The sequence below is a fragment of the Aphanomyces astaci genome (assembly GCF_000520075.1).
Source record: "Aphanomyces astaci strain APO3 unplaced genomic scaffold supercont1.37, whole genome shotgun sequence".
NCBI lineage: Eukaryota > Oomycota > Saprolegniomycetes > Saprolegniales > Verrucalvaceae > Aphanomyces > Aphanomyces astaci.
Genome location: NW_009798300.1, coordinates 350,540 through 367,548, shown reverse-complemented (window position 1 = coordinate 367,548; position 17,009 = coordinate 350,540). Strand labels below are relative to the sequence as shown.

The following is a 17,009-nucleotide window of genomic DNA, read 5'->3' as shown; positions in this document are numbered from 1 at the left end:
ACGTTGTGCCGATGAAGGACGAGTTCACGTGCTTGATCAACACGTGTTCTCCGTCAACGGGTTCAGCGAACGACTGCGGCTGGACGCCGGTCGGGTTGTTCGTGGGATGGAACGGGGAATCAGGTGACGTCGAGTGGTGGTGGATGTGCACGATGGGCAGCCCGTTGTCGCGGAAGGCGGCGATCAAGCTCTCGACGTTCGATTCGAACTCAGGCGTCGACCGTTCCAGGTCCGAGTAGGGAGGCTGGCGGAACCCTTCTTGGACGTCGATCACGATCAACGCAGTGTTGGCTTTAGGGAGGTCGATAGGCATGATGATGTGCGGTGCTGGGGTGGGACGGAAGGTTCGCAAGTGAAGTACTAGTAGGACGGACCACCTGCGTGCGCAATAATATTGTGGTCGCACAATCCAGTGTCGAAAGTTCAATGTTCACATCGGAATGTAATGACATTCTATAACCTTTTGTTTGGTAGGATCATTACATTTATCCGAATATATCCGGAATTCAATTATATTTTCGGGAAAGCCTGTGGGATTAATTTCTAATCTTGGCTGCTTGTCAAGCTCATGAAATCCAGCGAAATTCAAAAAGTGCGCAACAAAAACGAATCGATGCCAATCTCCAATGAATAGTGTAATTCATAAGTACTAACGTTAATTAACGTTAGAGTCGCTACCTGGTATCGATCGCGTCATGTGGAGACTTTGGAAGTGCTGCCGAAACGTGAAGATCAAAATTGGAGCTCATGCAGTTCACCACGTGAAGTATGTAACCCAGATATATTCAATTATATATGCAATTTTAGACTTTGCACAATTATACCGTCAATTAAAGTAATGCATTATGCATATAAAATAGTAAAATCAACATTAAATTACTTTTGAAAATCGTCGACACATCGCCAATTTCCATATCATTGCACAACTTATAGCATGACGACACCGCTTGTGTTTCCGAACGACGGCGTCGTGCTCGTGGTAGTTGACCTGCAACAGGCGTTCCTCCAGCCTCCATACACAACACGCGAGCGTTCTACCCCCCAACTCGAAGCCAACGTCACTCGCTTGCTCTCTGCGTTTCGTCTCGCTTCGCTTCCCGTCGTCCACATCCACCACCACGAGCCGACGCCTGGGACATTGTTCAGTCCGGACTCCAATCCCAGCACTGTCCTTCCGCAGACGTATGTAACTCCCCTGCCCCATGAGTCCGTCGTGATCAAGCACGGCGGTTCCGGCTTTGTTGGCACGAGCTTGGAGGCGCTCCTTCGATCGAAGAAGTGGGAAGTGCTCGTAGTTGTGGGCATGTCCACCGTCCATTGCGTCAGCTCCACCGTCCGCCATGCTAGCAACTTGGGTTTTCAGGTGTACCTGCCAAACGACGCTTGCGCCACGTTCAACCGGGCGGCGGCCCCTGGCTCCAAAGTCGCAAGTCAGTTTGATGCGGAAACCATGCACGCGGTGGCGCTCAGCGCCATGCACGACGAGTGTGCCATGGTCGTGTCGACGGACGAAGTCTTGGAATCGCTTGGCGCGTAGGCGGCATGAGTACGACTAGTATTAATAGTACTAAGTATTGTCCTTTTACCCAAAATTTGGACTTTTGTGCTGATTCGCCAAATCTATCAATCGATTCTTTGTGCTGACTTTTGTACGGAAAATCCTCCAGACTCACACTAATTTCTTCCACACACTAATTCGATGTTGAATTGGTCGAAGAGTGGATTTGATTGGCTACTTGATTCGTGATCAGGGTTTTGATTGGTTGATCGATTGTCTGCCGATTTGGTGTTGAGCACCGCTCCAATTTCGCATCGACTTGACATACAGTACTAGGAATGGAACAAGTACAGTGCAGTACACTCTAGTGTGACGTTTCCATGATGTCAAACTGAACACAAAGCCGACCATTGCAATGCCTCCATTTCAGGCTTGTTCGTCAGCTAATTTATGTAGACAGCCTCGGCTAGACAATGGCTGTCAAAAGCTCAGGACACGTCAACAATGTGAAGTTATTTTGGTCAGAATTCATTCGGCTTGCTTGGTGACTGCAATATTACTATTCACGGTTTGCCGCTACTTCGCCATGATATTTCAATCGTTACTCCACCAACCGTACTACCAAATCTTTCTTCACTCTGTCCTCAACAACAAAAGCTGTCGAATATTGTATACATTCAAATGTTAGGCCAGGAAAGCGCTAACTCCCACGATCACGAGTGCGACCAACGACATGGTCACGCTTCCGACCCCGCCCGAGGTGCCCGTCTGCACCCCAGTCACCGACGCATCTAAGGATGTGGTGGTGATGGTGGTGGCAGGGGTAGAGAGGGGGGCGCGTGTGCCGTTGGGCAGTTTGTCTTGGGGGGGCTTATCGCCGTGTTGGGGACGAGGGGGGAGCACGTCGTTCGAATGGTTGCCGAGTGGTCCGGTGCCGTTCTTGGCGCCGTTTCGGGGGCGGTGGGGGATTTCACCGTGGGGGTGATGGATGAACGTGGAGTTGCCCGTCGGTTTCGTGTGGTTGCCGTCACGAAGCGTGTCATTGTGACGACGGGGGGAAGGACCGGGGGGGGAGTTCGTGTCGTTGAATCGGGTGTGGTTGTGGATGTCTTGAGGAGGAAGGGGAGGGGCGACGGCGGTGATGCCGACGATGCAAGTGGCAGCGAGAACGAAAGCAGTTATTTTCATAGCGAGCAAATTTGGTTATGGCAGATTGTGGTGTCAATGAACTACAAACGCTATAAGAGCGCTGTGATTGGGCGAAACTATTTGAGTAGTTCTGGTCACCCAACCGACGTGGCACACGGTGGCCACGATGTGGACACGCAAGTGGATCTTTGAACCAATCGAGTGCCACGGCAGGTTGGCCATATCTCATCCGTGAGAATTTCAGGGGGTTCAGCTGATTCTATCCCTCATTTACAAGTGACAATGATTTTCTAGCCAATACTGTTGGAAGGACTGCCACATGCTCTAACAGTAACAGTAAGTGTTTGTCGGACTCGTGACGACGAAAGTGGTGGAACTACATCACATGCATAAATACTCTAGTTATACTTCAGTACTATTATAAACTTGACTACAGTACGGATATGCTAAGTAGTACCTAGTAAGATTTAAGCTTTCCAGTAGTATGATGCAGCTGTCGTACTGGCCCGACAGCGCTGCAAGTTAACGTTACTATTTCCCAAGTGGACACGATTAGCCATGTTAGTTGAATAAATTATTACTTGACATTGGTGATGCCTTGACATAACGTTACTGTATGTATTAATATAACCGTCAATTTAGCTATTCATAGCACGACGTAGCCGTGCAATCTCCACCAATAACAGGCATGGACTCACCCTCAAATTTGCATTTTGTGAGTCCAATCCTCGTACTACACTATAGTAGTTCGTGCTACCTGATCAATAATACAGTAGGGTTCAGCTTGGAGCCAGAAAATAATTTTGAATTTGCTAAAAATCTCCCAATTCTGCGCGACTCGTAAAACCGATCACAAATCTCACCGCGAAAATTTCGTTGGCTTTCCCAATTCCGCAGCAGTAACCACGAAGTAAAATGAAAAATAGTGTAGCCAATCAGTGACAAGGAGTTTTAGACTGACCAATGGGAGCGATTTGTGATGGGTTTTGGTGACAGGGTCCGGAAATTCGTACCAAATCAATACATCGAAGTAATACAGTATAACAACGGTTTCTGGTCATTAATCTCGATTAATGAACAACAGCCTCAACCGTATACTGATGGAAGTTAACTTACCTAAAATTAATCATATAAGCTTACTTTACGAGATTCCTCCAAACGATTGACTAGAAGTAAATCGATAGGCAATTCTCAGTTCACACAAGGTGTAGTCATTTGCTAAGCTTTTCCACTCCATTGGGTAAACCTTCTCACAGGGTACACGACGAGAACAAAGCTAAGCAGTAGCATTTGCATCTAGCAACAATACCATAAAGTGGGAGCCTGAAGTATATTTCAATGTAACGTTACGCGTTATTTACACTATTAATAGCAAGGTTGATACGAAACCCGCCGTGGCAAGGACGATCGAGCTGGTTGTCAGAAGGGGGGTCGGAAGCAGAATTTGCGTCGTTTCGAGGAAGGGGGCAGTCATGTGGAAGGTCAAAGGGAGAATAGGGTTTGAAGTTGGTGTCTTGTGAATGAAAGGGGGACGGGGAAATGTCGGCTTTGAGGCTGACGATGGTACAGTACTGGCAACGACAACAAAAGTGGTGAATTTCATGGAGCAAGTTTTGATTTTGGAAGTGGGTAGGATGATTACGAGAGATTTTGCGGGTGGAATGCAAGGTCATTCCGACGCAGGGCGCAAAACACATACAAGTACCCCGGGTATGTGTTGTAACCGTGGATATGGAGGGCGAAATAATGCTCGAAGGTTCAATATATTTGGTGTACATTTCAATTCACAGTCAAGTGCTATCTATATATGGACTGAACACATTCGATTTGGAATATCAAGAGTAAGGTTCCCACAAACACTAACGTTAGCACATCCAGTGTCTTACCAGCGTGTGACTTGTCCATCTTGGGCACGATGGAAACACAAGAAACTAACTTCTCCTTCCTCGACAAACGAAGACGATTTGTAATCCGGAACACGTCGACGTAAGTTAAACTACTTGGAACTTCCCCTTACCAAGCGAACTACCGGTATCTGGACTTGATCATACAGTAATTCTGGCTTAGCACACTTGATCGGCTTAGCACACTTGATCGTGTGCTAAGCCAGAATTACTGTATGATCAAGTCCAGATACCGGTAGTTCGCTTGGTAAGGGGAAGTTCCAAGTAGTTTTCAGAAATAGCATGAGCCAATCAAAATCGATTTACCTCTTTTTCTACTTTGGTATAGTGAGTTGCGTAAAAAATCGCACAAAAAGTAGGAAAATGTACTTGGAACCACTTTTTCATTTTGCTAAAAATATCTACTTGGAACAGGCCCTCAGCCAGAATTATGACCAAGTCCAGATACAGTAGTTCGCATACCATATAGCCAGAAGTTGTTTGCGGCGATGCCGTGTGAATACAAGTAATTATTAATACATTGCCAGAAAGGTGTGAGTACTGTATCCCCCTTAGTGCAAAAGGTAGCAACAAAGCGGAAACATCTGAAATCCACCACTACATGAGACATTTTGCAGTCGACTACTGAATGCTAAATCCTATGAGTACTTCCGACCCACCAATCGTTAGCGAATTTCGTAACAATGTTATGCAAAATGAATGTATTGAAGGTATCACTCGCAACTTAGGCCAGCAACGTGCAAAGTCCAACAAGCGCAAAGGCGACCAACGATACCATCGCACTTGCAGCGCCTGAAGTCGTCCCCGTTTGCACACTGATTGGTGTCGCACCCGTGGAGGCGGTAGTAGTGGGGGCTTTCGTAGTCGAGGTGTTATGATGGTGAGGCCCGCCGTGCGGATGGTCCGTGTGGTTGCCATGCGGTTCGGTGGCGTTGTGGGGGTGGGCCGTGTGGTTGCCATGCGGTTCGGTGGCGTTGTGGGGGTGGGCCGTGTGGTTGCCATGCGGTTCGGTGGCGTTGTGGGGGTGGGTACCGTTATGATGACCGAATGGGCCATCAAAAGCGGAATGGCCATCGTGTTCCGTGTGGTTGTGATCGTGCTCGAGGGTGTCGTTGTGACGAATTGGGTGGTCATGACGAGGATGGTCTAGGGGGGAGTGGGGGGTGTCACTCAAGTTGGCCTCTTGTGGAGGGTGTTGGGGGCCACCGGCAGTGGCGCCGACGAGGCAAGTGGCAGCGAGAACAAAAGCACTGGTGGACTTCATGGAGGAACAAATGAAAAATGTCAATTGGGGAATTGGCCGATCTAATTCTTGGTTCGTGCGAGTCTGATGTTGAGTTTCAACATAAGTCGGGATATTTCGTGCAACGGCAATTTCTCTACCACTGGAAGGATGTGGCCAGAAAGTTGGCTGGTCCCATGTGTAGTGTTGAAATGAAATATCCTTCAAGGATCTACGTGAAATTATAATACTAAGCCAGTGCTAAGGAGTCCAGGGGGATGGATGGTAAGGCCCCGTTTACGCCATTCACCGATCATGACTGGTCGCCACTAACGTTACTGGGTGCGCTAGTTGAACAGGGGAAGCAATTCGTATCCATACATTTTGTCTACACATGAACACTTGCATTTTGTAACAACGACCCGCAAGAGTGTTATAACAACGGTATAGTTCCAAAATATATCGTAGAGGAGCTGTAAAGCTACACCAAGTCTCGTCAACGCAGCAGATAAGTAAAGGCCGTGGAGGGCACGCAATGCCAACGTTAGTGGCAAGTCACACGGTGGCAAGTGCGTGCGTGTGCAGGGGATGCATTATTTACCCTACGAATCTTGTTCAATGACCTCTTGTTCAGTGTTTGGTTGGCTATTTCTAGTCATTGCTGTCGTAGTACTATAAAATGCTCCTGGACATTAATATGCATACTCACTGCACTGCATGCCATCGCTACCTTGCCGAGACATGAGTGGGGCCTTGAACCACATTCTTGACATCGTAGAAACCTTTGTTAACAGCTCGTTCGGATTACTGACCGAATAATAATGAGCCAGGATGCGAACATCGAAACATTAACGTTTACGCTACGCACGATGCTTTATCGCTGACGTCGTCTTGGACTTCGACCTCAACCAATGACCATACTAGAGCCTCTTGGTCGATCGACCCATTAAAAAACCTTCCTGGTATAAAGTTCAAGAGCAGTACATGTAGGATAAGGTGCACACAGCCCAACGATTACTTGGTAGTAACATATTATAATGTTTACACTGTTATTCTAATAATATACTATGTAGTACCCACCGGCTGATGTACAAACATAGAGCCGAAAGACCCGTTTATTGGGTGCTTGCTGTAACAGTAGTACATCACTTCTCAGCCAATCCACACCGGTTGGCGGAAATTGTAGTCCAGATGGAGCAAATTAGTGTTGGACGCCCGCTGGCGATTGAGGTTTTGGAGCTCTCGCCAGTGGAGAATTTAGTACAGCAGGGTTGGCATACATTATATTGTCTGTAAGATTTTTATTCATGCTGCCAGCGTGCTTCAGGACGTCGGGATGGCATACTTCGTTGAAGAAGCCCATTGGGACCTCAATCGCATAGAACTGTAATCGACCCAACAGATCTGTTGAGAAATCTGTGTTTATGGAGCGTTTACATCATGATGTAAAATTTATTGGCAACCGGTGTGGGTCTGAAAAATGTAAATTTTTCAGACCTGAAGATTTTTACATTTCTACATCAGCCGGTGGGGATGCTCTATCTAATATTAGAACAAGCTCCATAATGCTCGACTATTTAAGTACTTACAGTATAAGTTAATAGAATTGTGCTCCCACAAATATATATATCGTTGATACATTGAACGAATTTTACACCACCGTTTCGATCGAAGGTCGCCACCGCTTTACACGGCGCCGTTTCGGTTTCTGCGCCATATACACGTATGCCGCCGCAGTCCACTTCATTCCAGAATTTGCTCGATGAAAGTCACAGCCCTCCTTGTCGCTGTCGCCATTTGCACCGTGGACGCAGGCTCGTCCACCCAGCACCCCCCACGTCAACCATACGACATCAACGGCACGCACAGCCCAGTTAGCCGCCCTCGCCACACCTACCCTCGCAACGGTACGCTCCACAATGGTCACCGTACGAAATTTCCGGCCATTTCCGCGTCTGAGCACCACCGCAACCACTCGAAGCCCCCTTCTGGCAACGCCGTGGTTGATCACCCCGTCGATCTCCCCCGCCGCAATGGCAGTCACCGCCACTACTCTGGTAATCGCTTCGATGCCAACGCAGGCAAGCCTCATCACGCCAAACATCCAAGCACCACCAGCCCATAACCTTCGCGTCGTGTCAACCCCAAGCTGCAATAATGTCGCGCACTATGGGAAGGTTGGTTTTAGTTTGTGAGTGGTGAACGCGATGGAAATAACGTTATAACATACGCCCATCGTCCCGCAGTTACAAACCTTGTGAATATCAGGCTTGTTATTGAAAGGCCTACTTTCTGTACTGTGTTGTGTGATTGATGGCTACAAACCACGTCGTTATCTCCTCCAATTCTGAACAATTCAGAGGAATAGCTGTTACCCACCGTGCGGCTCCCTCCCCATGTTGTTATGAATACTAGTCGTAGTGAGTTTGATGTTAAACCAACTGCAAAATGAACCACTACTCTAGTAACTACGAGTAGTACGAGTTGTTTTCATTCACTGTCAATTCGCCATGATCCACGTCAATGTTCTAGAGCAGGTCGCGCCATACCTGGTAGAATGATGACTCGTTGGGTGGTCGCTAGTATAACGTTATATCAGTACCATCAAGAGAGTCAGGAACAGTCCAATTGTTCAGTGGGAACTGAATTCTGGCTGCAATCACCCCGACAACCGCACAACCATTGGGTATTTCACATTCAACGACCTGCCCCGCAATCAGTCGACATATTTTGATCCTTTCAGTGTGGACCACCGTTTGGACCAACCCAGCAATTTCACTCATAATGCCACTGGATCTCACAATAACCACACGGGTGGCCTCAACAGGACGACCCCCCATCGACCCCCAAAGTCCCATATGAAAGACATCATACAGTATACCGTACTATCACGAGAATATGTCAATTTGCGATTTGGAGAACTTGAACAAACATATCACCACATACGAAAATACCAGCGCGTAAAAAGCGCACGACCGATGGACCCATTATTGTATTCACACTTTACAAGTCGATTCATTTTGATCTCGTCGACTGGAAGCATGAGGATGATGGCAGCCCCGCTGGCTTTCGTTGGATTTTTTGGGGTTGCTACAGCCCTCCCCCCGTGCAACTCGTGGGACACCGCCAAACTGCTGCCCAAAGTCTGGCCCTGTGGGGTCGCTGTGGGGCGCCCGTTTTCGAAATCCCTGTGGGACTTTGTCCGGACCGATGTCCAGGCCCTGTGCACCAAGGGGCCGTGCGTCACACTATTCAAAACGCTCAACGACCTCCAGTGCTCTGTGGATCCGTCAGGGCGCGTCGTCAACGCCAACATCCGATGCGACACCACTGCGTGGCTCACTCCAACCACAACACCCATAACATCAAACAATCCTCCGACTCCCCAGCCCCCCACCCCTCAACCCCCCCGCACAACCGTTCGACCAACTGTCACCACGACGTTGCCGCCTTTGGCTGTGCCAACTACTACTACGACGACGACGTGCAAACCATCCAGCTTTCCTGGGGGTACGTGCTCCAACCAAGTCGCACTCAATACTTCGACTGCCAACAAGTTTACGACAGAAGGCCCCGTCAATGCTACCACCCTCCTTCGTCGTCAGTTTCCGTCCAATGACAAAACCAATTATACCCAAAACTTGTGCGCTATATGCCATCCTTCTATCAGACCTCATCTTGAAACCCTGTAGGATCAAGGAGGACATGATGGCATCGCACTCGCCGCCTGTCCCGATGCTAAGCGGGGGCTTCGTCATAGTAGCATTGGTGGCCCACCTTCTTGCAGCAATGATATGGTGATGGTGCTATAAACTACTGCCACGTGTCCTAGTTGTAACTACGTTGAATACCTACTGTATTCAAGTCTACTGTAATTGTCGAAAATGTGCTTCTGCATGTACTGTTCAAACGTCAACACATGGTGAAACTTCAATGTGCCCAGTTCAACTAAATATTCCCCAACCTTCAAGTGTCCATCTGCCTAACTGCAAAACTGGTGCAATTATACATGTTATTTGGCATGTATTACTACTTACTACTACTACATACTACTAACCAACGCAAAGTCAGATGATCAATCCCTTTTCCCGTAACGTTAACGTTAAATATAGTTATCTCGATCTGCTATCGTATAGTGTTTGTCTACTACACTTGTATCTTGGTATCATCTTCTTCACACATTTGCTGCAACACGAGGCGCAGCACGGCCCTATCACATATCATACATACCCCATCTCAATATCCCCAACTAGAATCAACAACTACTACGTAGTAACTAACTAACAAGGGGACGTACTCTGAATCTTTGGCCACCTGGAGGCCAACTGTCACGGCTTCCAGTCGTTTTTGCATGGCTGGTCGCAGCGAGGTCCCGCCGTCTTCTTGCTTGACAAGACCATTGCAATGGACACATCCATGTTGATTGGTGCTTTTGGGGGCATCAGTTACTTCAGCTACTTTTGCAGCTTTGTCCTTCTATACTTAAAATAGTAAACATCCCACGATCATTTGTTCAATGTTTACATGTATGTATACAGTAACTAACAATTCGAATGTCGACGTCAATCGAAGGAGAGATGCAACCAAATGGACAGAGAATCGACCGACCAATCAAAACCCACCACACACATTCAAGTGCCCAATCAAACTCGAGTACCAAGCGAATAGTGTGTGAATGGCTTCAAATAGTGTGAATCACGTCAACACAATTCCATACAAACATCAGTACAACCAATCGACCGGTATCGGCAGCAGTATTGAGCCAATCAGATTGCACGAAACGATCATAAAACATCTTAATTTAGTGTGAGACCTAAATTCGTGTGAATCCAATCACCACAGGACAACACTATCTATATACAAAATTTCAGTATAAACAATCAACAAATAGATATAAACAAATAGATTTGGCGATTCAGCACGAAAGTCTGCCAAATTTTGGGGCAAAAGGATAATATCGATACTTTTTGGTTGAAAGGACAATAGTATATCATGATAGAAATAGTATGCGAATACGCACTTCGTACCTTGTCTTGGGCCACCAAATACTCTTTCAGCTTGGTCGTGGCTTGTTGTGATTGGTCAGTCCACATCTTCACTTGTTCCTGCAGTTCTTTGATCTGTTCTTGCTGGCTTTTCGTCACCCCCGACAGCATTTTATTGCGGGCAGTCTGTTTCCTGTCTCGTTCTAGATATGGACAATGGACATATTATCAAATATATATTCACGAATATTTCAAAATCTGACCAAACATGTTACTGAAAAAAGCGAATTATTCGAAAATAGACGTAGTATCAGTTTATTCAAATATTGTGGATTCGATACGAATTTCCAGACCCCGTCGAATCGACGCTATTGGCTAATCCATTTTTGAGAGTATTTGATTGGTTCTTGCAGAATGGACAAGCATATTCAACCAATCAGAACTCCAGCGTGATTTAATATTGATTCGACAAACCAGGCAAATTTTGCAAGTTTATAGCGAATTCACAATATACTGACGAACATTTTACTGAAAACATGCGAATTTTGGATGTAATTTGATCCTTTTCCTGAAAAAAGATGATTATACCTTCGAGCTGGCCTAGCTTGGACTGCAAGAGCTCGATCTCGGCCTTGAGCTTGAAGTTTTCGGCCATTTCCAAGAAGTCGTTGCTTTGTTTGAGCAGCGCTGCGTGCTTTTCGTTCACGGCATCTCGGGCGTCGTCCTTTGGGGCGGATGTAATAGCGTTGGACGACCTAACGACACTGGCCCTAGGTTCATCGCTACACGAATCATGGTCGATACCTTTTCAACACCACCTCTTTCCTGATCTCCTTGGACTTGCCCTCTTTCAATGATCCTGCAACCTTCGACTCCTTCACTAGTCGCGCCCCAAATGCATACTGTGTCGTAGATGCTGTTGTCGCTGGGGTCGTTGATGACGAGGATGCCATGTCTGCCTTATTCGTGCTAGTACTGCTAGGCAGCACAGGAATCCTCGAGGTTCCTGGAGCAGTCGCGATGGCCGAACGAGATCTACATGAACACATCACCATCTTCATGCATATATACTCCGATACTCACTTCTTCTTGGGCTGCTGGTCCACGGCGGCGGCGGCCCCAACTTCAGCGTCGCCTTCCCGCTTGCTCATTCAAATTTCAAACAAATTATCCGAATGATACGGATAAATCTCTGTCTAGGGCTTCAATTACTTGCTATATCCCTAAATAGGATTCGAAATACCTTAACCAAGCGTTTTGGCTTTGGCAATGCGATCTTGAAGGAAGCGGGTGAAGTCCACGGAGCTGAGGGCAGTTGAAGGGTCTGCTTCGGCGAAGGAGCGCGTGGCTAGAGGAACCCCATGTAAGTGTACACGCAGGAAAGGGTACATGCAGGTTCAGAGTGAGTTATGGGTAAGTACCTGCTTTCGTGGACTTGAGGTGGCGAAGGTGCAACAAGCGATACCATGTCGTGGCCGCGTTGTACGTTTTGGACGCCAAGTCGTCATGCAACTGCATGCGGTTCAATCCGTATCCGTCCATCTAGGACATTCATCACGTCAACACGCATGTCCCTCCCAATATATGTCGTACCTCGGCAAGGATCTCGCTGTGCAGAGCGGCGTTGGCCACGAACAGCGACGACGAGATCTCAGATGACAATACGTGTTGGTTCTCCATACCCAGCCACGTGTGATGTCGAATATGCTCTACCCGCATGCGCTACAAGCGCCTTAGACACATCCGCATCGAGAAATGTCACGTACATCGTTTGCATCCACGACCAAGATAGCGCCCATGAGATCGCGTAGCTCGGGCGACACGGTCGATGGGATGTCGAACGCTCCGCCGAGCACTTTCTTGTACAATGCGTCGGTGGTTTTGCCGTCAAACGGGGTTCTTCCCACCGTCATCAAGTACAGCACGACCCCCAAACTCCATGCATCCACAGGTCTAATATATCAAACATACGCGACATTTGAAAATATATTTTCCATATATATATTAATAATATTCGTTTTTATTAGTTGGTCGTACTTGCCATCGTAGGTTTCTTGAAAGATGATTTCGGGCGCCTAATAATAATATAAAACACCTGTGATTAATCAACCCAATCGTATACTACGTAGTACTGAAAAGATGACGAATTTTAATTCGTTGCTGGTCAATTTTTAGTGTAAATTGCTCCGTTGCTGAGATAGTTGCTGTACCATAAACGCTGGCGTGCCGCAAAATGCCGACAATTTCTTGGAATGGTCCAAGTCCCGAGAGCCAAGCCCAAAGTCCACGATCTTGACTGTGGGTGGGTTGTTCGTGTGGTCGTGTACAAATATATTTTCTGGCTAATAGAATCATACCATTAATTATTATCCCATGCTGAATAATTCCACCATTTTGGCAAAGATATATATATATATTGAAAAAATAAAGGTGGACGAACTTTGATGTCGCGGTGAATGATATTTTGACGATGCAGATACGAAATCGCATCGACCAGTTGGCTGAATATGGCTCGCGCGGTGGCTTCTTGCACCCGCGTTCGTCTACGAATGTACTTGCCCAAGTCTTCCCTACGCAAACAATACTAATACGTTATTAAAAAATAAATAATATCCTAGAAAAACCTATGCTAAATATTGTGGATTCGGTACAACTTTCCAGACCCCGCCGAATCGATACGCTATGGCTAATCCAATTTTGAGTAGATTTGATTGGATCTTACAGAAACGACAAGTAGTATATTCAACCAATCAGATCTGCAGCGTGATTCAATATGGATTAGACAAACCACGCGAATTTTGGAAGTTTATAGCGAATTCACAATACACGCTCATGCCAATTAATACTCAAGCAGGGTTTACCCTTCGCACAGCTCCATGGCTATCAAAATGTACTCGGCGGTTTCGAGGATTTCATACAACCGCACGACGTTTGGGTGGTCGACTTCTTTCATAATATCCACCTACACGCCGAGGACGACATATATATAGTATGTATGATATGGGATTCAGTATAGGACCACACACCAATCAATATATTTACCTCTTTTCGAATGAGGGGAATTTGGTCCGTGTCGAGACTAAGCTGGGCCTTGTTGTAGACTTTTATAGCCACCACTTGGCCTGTCAGTCGATGGGTGGCTCGGCGCACCTACGAAGCAAGCCTTCAATCATTATCGGGAATCGTTCATTCAACACCTTGCCAAAGCGCCCGTGGCCGATCACAGGACCCAGCTGGTACATGTCCATCGTGTCGTTGGGTTGGTGCAGGGCGCGCAGTACGCGGGGATCGGGGGTCTTTGGCTTGAGCTTCAAAGAGGCCGATGGCGGAGGAGACGTGGTTGCTGCTTCGAGATGGGGTCAGGGCTTTGCAGAGCCATGAAATTGGCAACGTACTGGAACGACGGGATGTCGATACGGGAGTGACAGCTCGACCTGTGGCTGAGGTTGTGGAACTCGTCGATCGCAGCTACCAAATGGAGATTGGTGGGAAAGATAGCAGCTGGCTATAGATGCCATCATGGACGACTGGGCGTATACCTTGTTGGGCGGTACGAAAGACATGATTCAGTTATGTGGTAGTAGTACTGTGCAGCAGCCAGCGAGTGAGTTCCTTCAAGTTGGCACGCGATGCAGAACGACGCCGTTTCGTGGATCCCGTTTGAAACCGCCGTGAAACGGTTTGGTCAAAATACTAATAGCCCAGTCTTATAATTACTTCGAGTACGTTGAGACTCAGTAGTATGTGTCCAGTCTTCAAGTACTGTACAATACTTTGGGCCAAGTGTACTACCAGTACTGAAGTACTACTTCGAAGTACCAGTAGTAGTGTACTGTAATAGTACTATTAGTAGTACTCTGTAGTCATCCCAGTAGTCATCATGAATTCGCCAATCAGCACGCGGGAACCGTCGCGCAAAGTGGTCATTTCAAATTCATGACTGCAAACAACATCACGACAGGTGATACCACCGATGCCGCCGCCGCTGATGCGAAAGCACGGACATCGCAGCTCCGTCGCGCAATCTTTCTCATGGTGTTGATCAACATCGTGCTGCCGATCGTGCTCTTCGCGGTCGTGTCCAAGTACATGGCCGAAGTGTGGGCGCTGCTGCTGTCGGGGGTTCCGCCGGCGCTGGAAGCCATCGTTCACGTTCTCCGCGACCGCCACCTGGACGTGGTGCCGTGCGCGGTCGTCGCGTCCATTTGCGTGTCGGCAAGCGTCGCCGCGGCCACGTCGGACGCGCGGCTGTTGCTTGTCAAGGATTCATTCCTGACTGTCGGATTCGGCCTGACGTTTCTGGGCTCCATGTGCTTGTCCAACGAGAATCTCATTTGGTACTACAACCGCCAGTTCAACGGACCCGAAGCAAAGGCGCGCCTCGATGCCATGTACGCATACCCTGCAGTGAAACAGGTGACCACCACCATGTGCTGGGTGTGGGGCGGGGGGCTGCTGGCCGAAGCGGCGGTGCGCATCGTCCTCATCTACGTGCTGGAAGTGCATGTGATGGCGTATGTCAGTCCTGTGATCATGGCCGTCACGTTCACAGCATTGGGGGGGTGGAATTCGTGGTATGTCAAGCACGTCCAGGCAAAGTACAAAGCTGAGGCCGTCGTAGTAGTAGCACCGGGGGAAGCAGCGAGCAGTCCACACGTCGAATCAGCCCCCCAAGTCACCCCGTTTGAGAGGCGGTCCAGTTCGTTGTCGGCCTAACAACCATCCAAACGATACAATTAGTTCAACGAGATATCCAATCATCGAAGAGTGTCCATGGGGCAGGAGCTTATAGGGGACCGTAAATGGGGACATTGCAGGTGACAATACATGTTCTAACACAAAGAATATCATGACAAAAGGACTTCTGCTAATAACGTGGTATTGGGTTCCGGTGGGGTTGCTAACGATAAGTTCCCATTTTATTGTCCCCAATAATTGAGTCATAGGAACGTGTAATGTTTGAAAATTGCCATTGTTTAAATGTGACTGTTAGCTTCTGTCATCATTGGGTACTCGCCACTACTGTAAATCAACGTTGAGAGGTCATTGAGGTGTACACGACATGCATGCCATGTCAATTTGTGTGCGTTCCATATACACGAAGCTAGCACGAACGCCCATAATGAAGAGGGCGACAAAGGATACCACATTTCTAACCCCAACCAAACATCACACTCTAGTATTGCGCTTTTCGCGGGGGATTGTTGAAATCACAATGAAATCGAGTAAAGCAGTTTGATTGGATAAAAAGAATAAATATTGAAAAATGATTGGCTAAAATGGATGAATATTCACAAAAGATACCCCTTACACTTATTCCATCATATCCGCAGGTCTGACGATTGTAGGGCGGTTCATATTGTTCATTCGTTTCAAAATCGGAGTCGCCACTAGAATCGAATAGACTTGGCAAATAGATTTGAGAATAAACTAGCCAATCAAAATCCATTCTAAACCCCCCCTTTACCAGATTTCTGCATGGTTCAGCCAATCAATACGTTTTCTAAAAAAACTGTTGCAGATTGAATGTAGTAAATGCAAGATATATTACAAAGGTCACTCAAAAACGGTTTCACTTTTGGACTGAACAGTACAAATTTGCTTGAGACGGACAATACAACTAACCGCAGGTGAGTAGAGCACACAATAGTTCGAAGTACTACGTAGTATTTGATAACGCTACTGTGGAAATTGACAAGTCCTCAACGCTTCACCCTCTTGCACCCGAAAAACATAACCGCCTCAACGGTAAAGTAACCGTCGTCCTGGAGCCATTGAAATATCCTTCGCCGTTCAAACTTGCTGGTCAAATTATTCTATTTACACTCGGGCGTGTTCCAAGCACACTGACAAAGGACCAAGTGGCGGCCCTCAAGGCTCACTTGTCCCCAGCCGACGTTGAGTGGGTCGCGCGAGTATTGCCATCATGGGCTACCTCAACAAAGTCTTGGTTTGCCTTTCGAGAAAACGTGACCAATCAGTGATCCGCCAACTGACCAGTGATCCGCCAAAACGTTTTATCCAATAACATGGTTTCTCGAATTGTATTGGACAAAACAAAACCTCTTACAATATTGACCTCGTGAGAAATTATGGAGGCAAAACTTATCAATGTTAAGAGGTTTTCGATTTATCTTCACCGCCGCGTGGGAAAACCCCAAAATTTCTCCAAACCGATTCGCGACAGGTACCCCTGGCCTCCGCATCGCTCGCGGCAGACACTCACGACGTTTTCCGCGTTCCATGACACC

General features: G+C 47.3%; 9 protein-coding genes across 9 annotated transcripts in view; 4 read left to right on the top strand and 5 right to left on the bottom strand.

Moving 5' to 3' along the window:
* Positions 1-313, bottom strand: part of H257_11968 (hypothetical protein) — a gene marked incomplete at both ends in the record, with an annotated part of 2,004 nt that extends 1,691 nt beyond the window's left edge. The window contains one exon of the mRNA XM_009839053.1: positions 21-313. Coding sequence (XP_009837355.1) covers positions 21-313 — 293 coding nt within the window. The remainder of the gene's footprint in view (positions 1-20) is intronic.
* Positions 314-924: 611 nt separating this feature from the next.
* On the top strand, positions 925-1,606 carry H257_11967 (hypothetical protein). Its single transcript, XM_009839052.1, has one exon. The coding sequence runs from the start codon at positions 935-937 to the stop codon at positions 1,535-1,537; it is 603 nt and encodes a 200-aa protein (XP_009837354.1). The 5' UTR covers positions 925-934; the 3' UTR covers positions 1,538-1,606.
* Positions 1,607-2,156: 550 nt separating this feature from the next.
* Positions 2,157-2,686, bottom strand: H257_11966 (hypothetical protein; the record flags this gene model as incomplete). The annotated part of the gene is made up of 1 exon (XM_009839051.1): positions 2,157-2,686. One exon carries the CDS (start codon positions 2,684-2,686, stop codon positions 2,183-2,185), a length of 504 nt encoding a protein of 167 aa, XP_009837353.1. The 3' UTR covers positions 2,157-2,182.
* Positions 2,687-5,239: 2,553 nt separating this feature from the next.
* On the bottom strand, positions 5,240-5,815 carry H257_11965 (hypothetical protein; the record flags this gene model as incomplete). The annotated part of the gene is made up of 1 exon (XM_009839050.1): positions 5,240-5,815. One exon carries the CDS (start codon positions 5,813-5,815, stop codon positions 5,276-5,278), a length of 540 nt encoding a protein of 179 aa, XP_009837352.1. The 3' UTR covers positions 5,240-5,275.
* Positions 5,816-7,535: 1,720 nt separating this feature from the next.
* Positions 7,536-7,898, top strand: H257_11964 (hypothetical protein; the record flags this gene model as incomplete). Its single annotated transcript, XM_009839049.1, has 1 exon — positions 7,536-7,898. The coding sequence occupies one exon, from the start codon at positions 7,536-7,538 to the stop codon at positions 7,896-7,898; it is 363 nt and encodes a 120-aa protein (XP_009837351.1).
* A 925-nt stretch (positions 7,899-8,823) lies between these two features.
* H257_11963 (hypothetical protein) lies at positions 8,824-9,574 on the top strand (the record flags this gene model as incomplete). The annotated part of the gene is made up of 2 exons (XM_009839048.1): positions 8,824-9,416; positions 9,466-9,574. The coding sequence occupies 2 exons, from the start codon at positions 8,824-8,826 to the stop codon at positions 9,572-9,574; spliced, it is 702 nt and encodes a 233-aa protein (XP_009837350.1).
* Positions 9,575-9,919: 345 nt separating this feature from the next.
* On the bottom strand, positions 9,920-11,909 carry H257_11962 (hypothetical protein; the record flags this gene model as incomplete). The annotated part of the gene is made up of 6 exons (XM_009839047.1): positions 9,920-9,983; positions 10,071-10,249; positions 10,801-10,961; positions 11,347-11,513; positions 11,563-11,793; positions 11,842-11,909. 6 exons carry the CDS (start codon positions 11,907-11,909, stop codon positions 9,920-9,922), a joined length of 870 nt encoding a protein of 289 aa, XP_009837349.1.
* Positions 11,910-12,002: 93 nt separating this feature from the next.
* H257_11961 (CAMK/CAMKL protein kinase) lies at positions 12,003-14,321 on the bottom strand (the record flags this gene model as incomplete). The annotated part of the gene is made up of 12 exons (XM_009839046.1): positions 12,003-12,106; positions 12,180-12,300; positions 12,352-12,480; positions 12,525-12,711; positions 12,796-12,833; positions 12,969-13,100; positions 13,199-13,328; positions 13,620-13,720; positions 13,801-13,908; positions 13,956-14,101; positions 14,154-14,226; positions 14,298-14,321. 12 exons carry the CDS (start codon positions 14,319-14,321, stop codon positions 12,003-12,005), a joined length of 1,293 nt encoding a protein of 430 aa, XP_009837348.1.
* A 373-nt stretch (positions 14,322-14,694) lies between these two features.
* H257_11960 (hypothetical protein) lies at positions 14,695-15,513 on the top strand (the record flags this gene model as incomplete). The annotated part of the gene is made up of 1 exon (XM_009839045.1): positions 14,695-15,513. The coding sequence occupies one exon, from the start codon at positions 14,695-14,697 to the stop codon at positions 15,472-15,474; it is 780 nt and encodes a 259-aa protein (XP_009837347.1). The 3' UTR covers positions 15,475-15,513.
* Between the last annotated feature and the right edge of the window lie 1,496 nt (positions 15,514-17,009).

Coding starts and splice junctions, on each gene's coding strand:
- H257_11967 (XM_009839052.1), top strand. CDS start 935: ATGACGACACCGCTTGTGTTTCCGAACGACGGCGTCGTGCTCGTGGTA.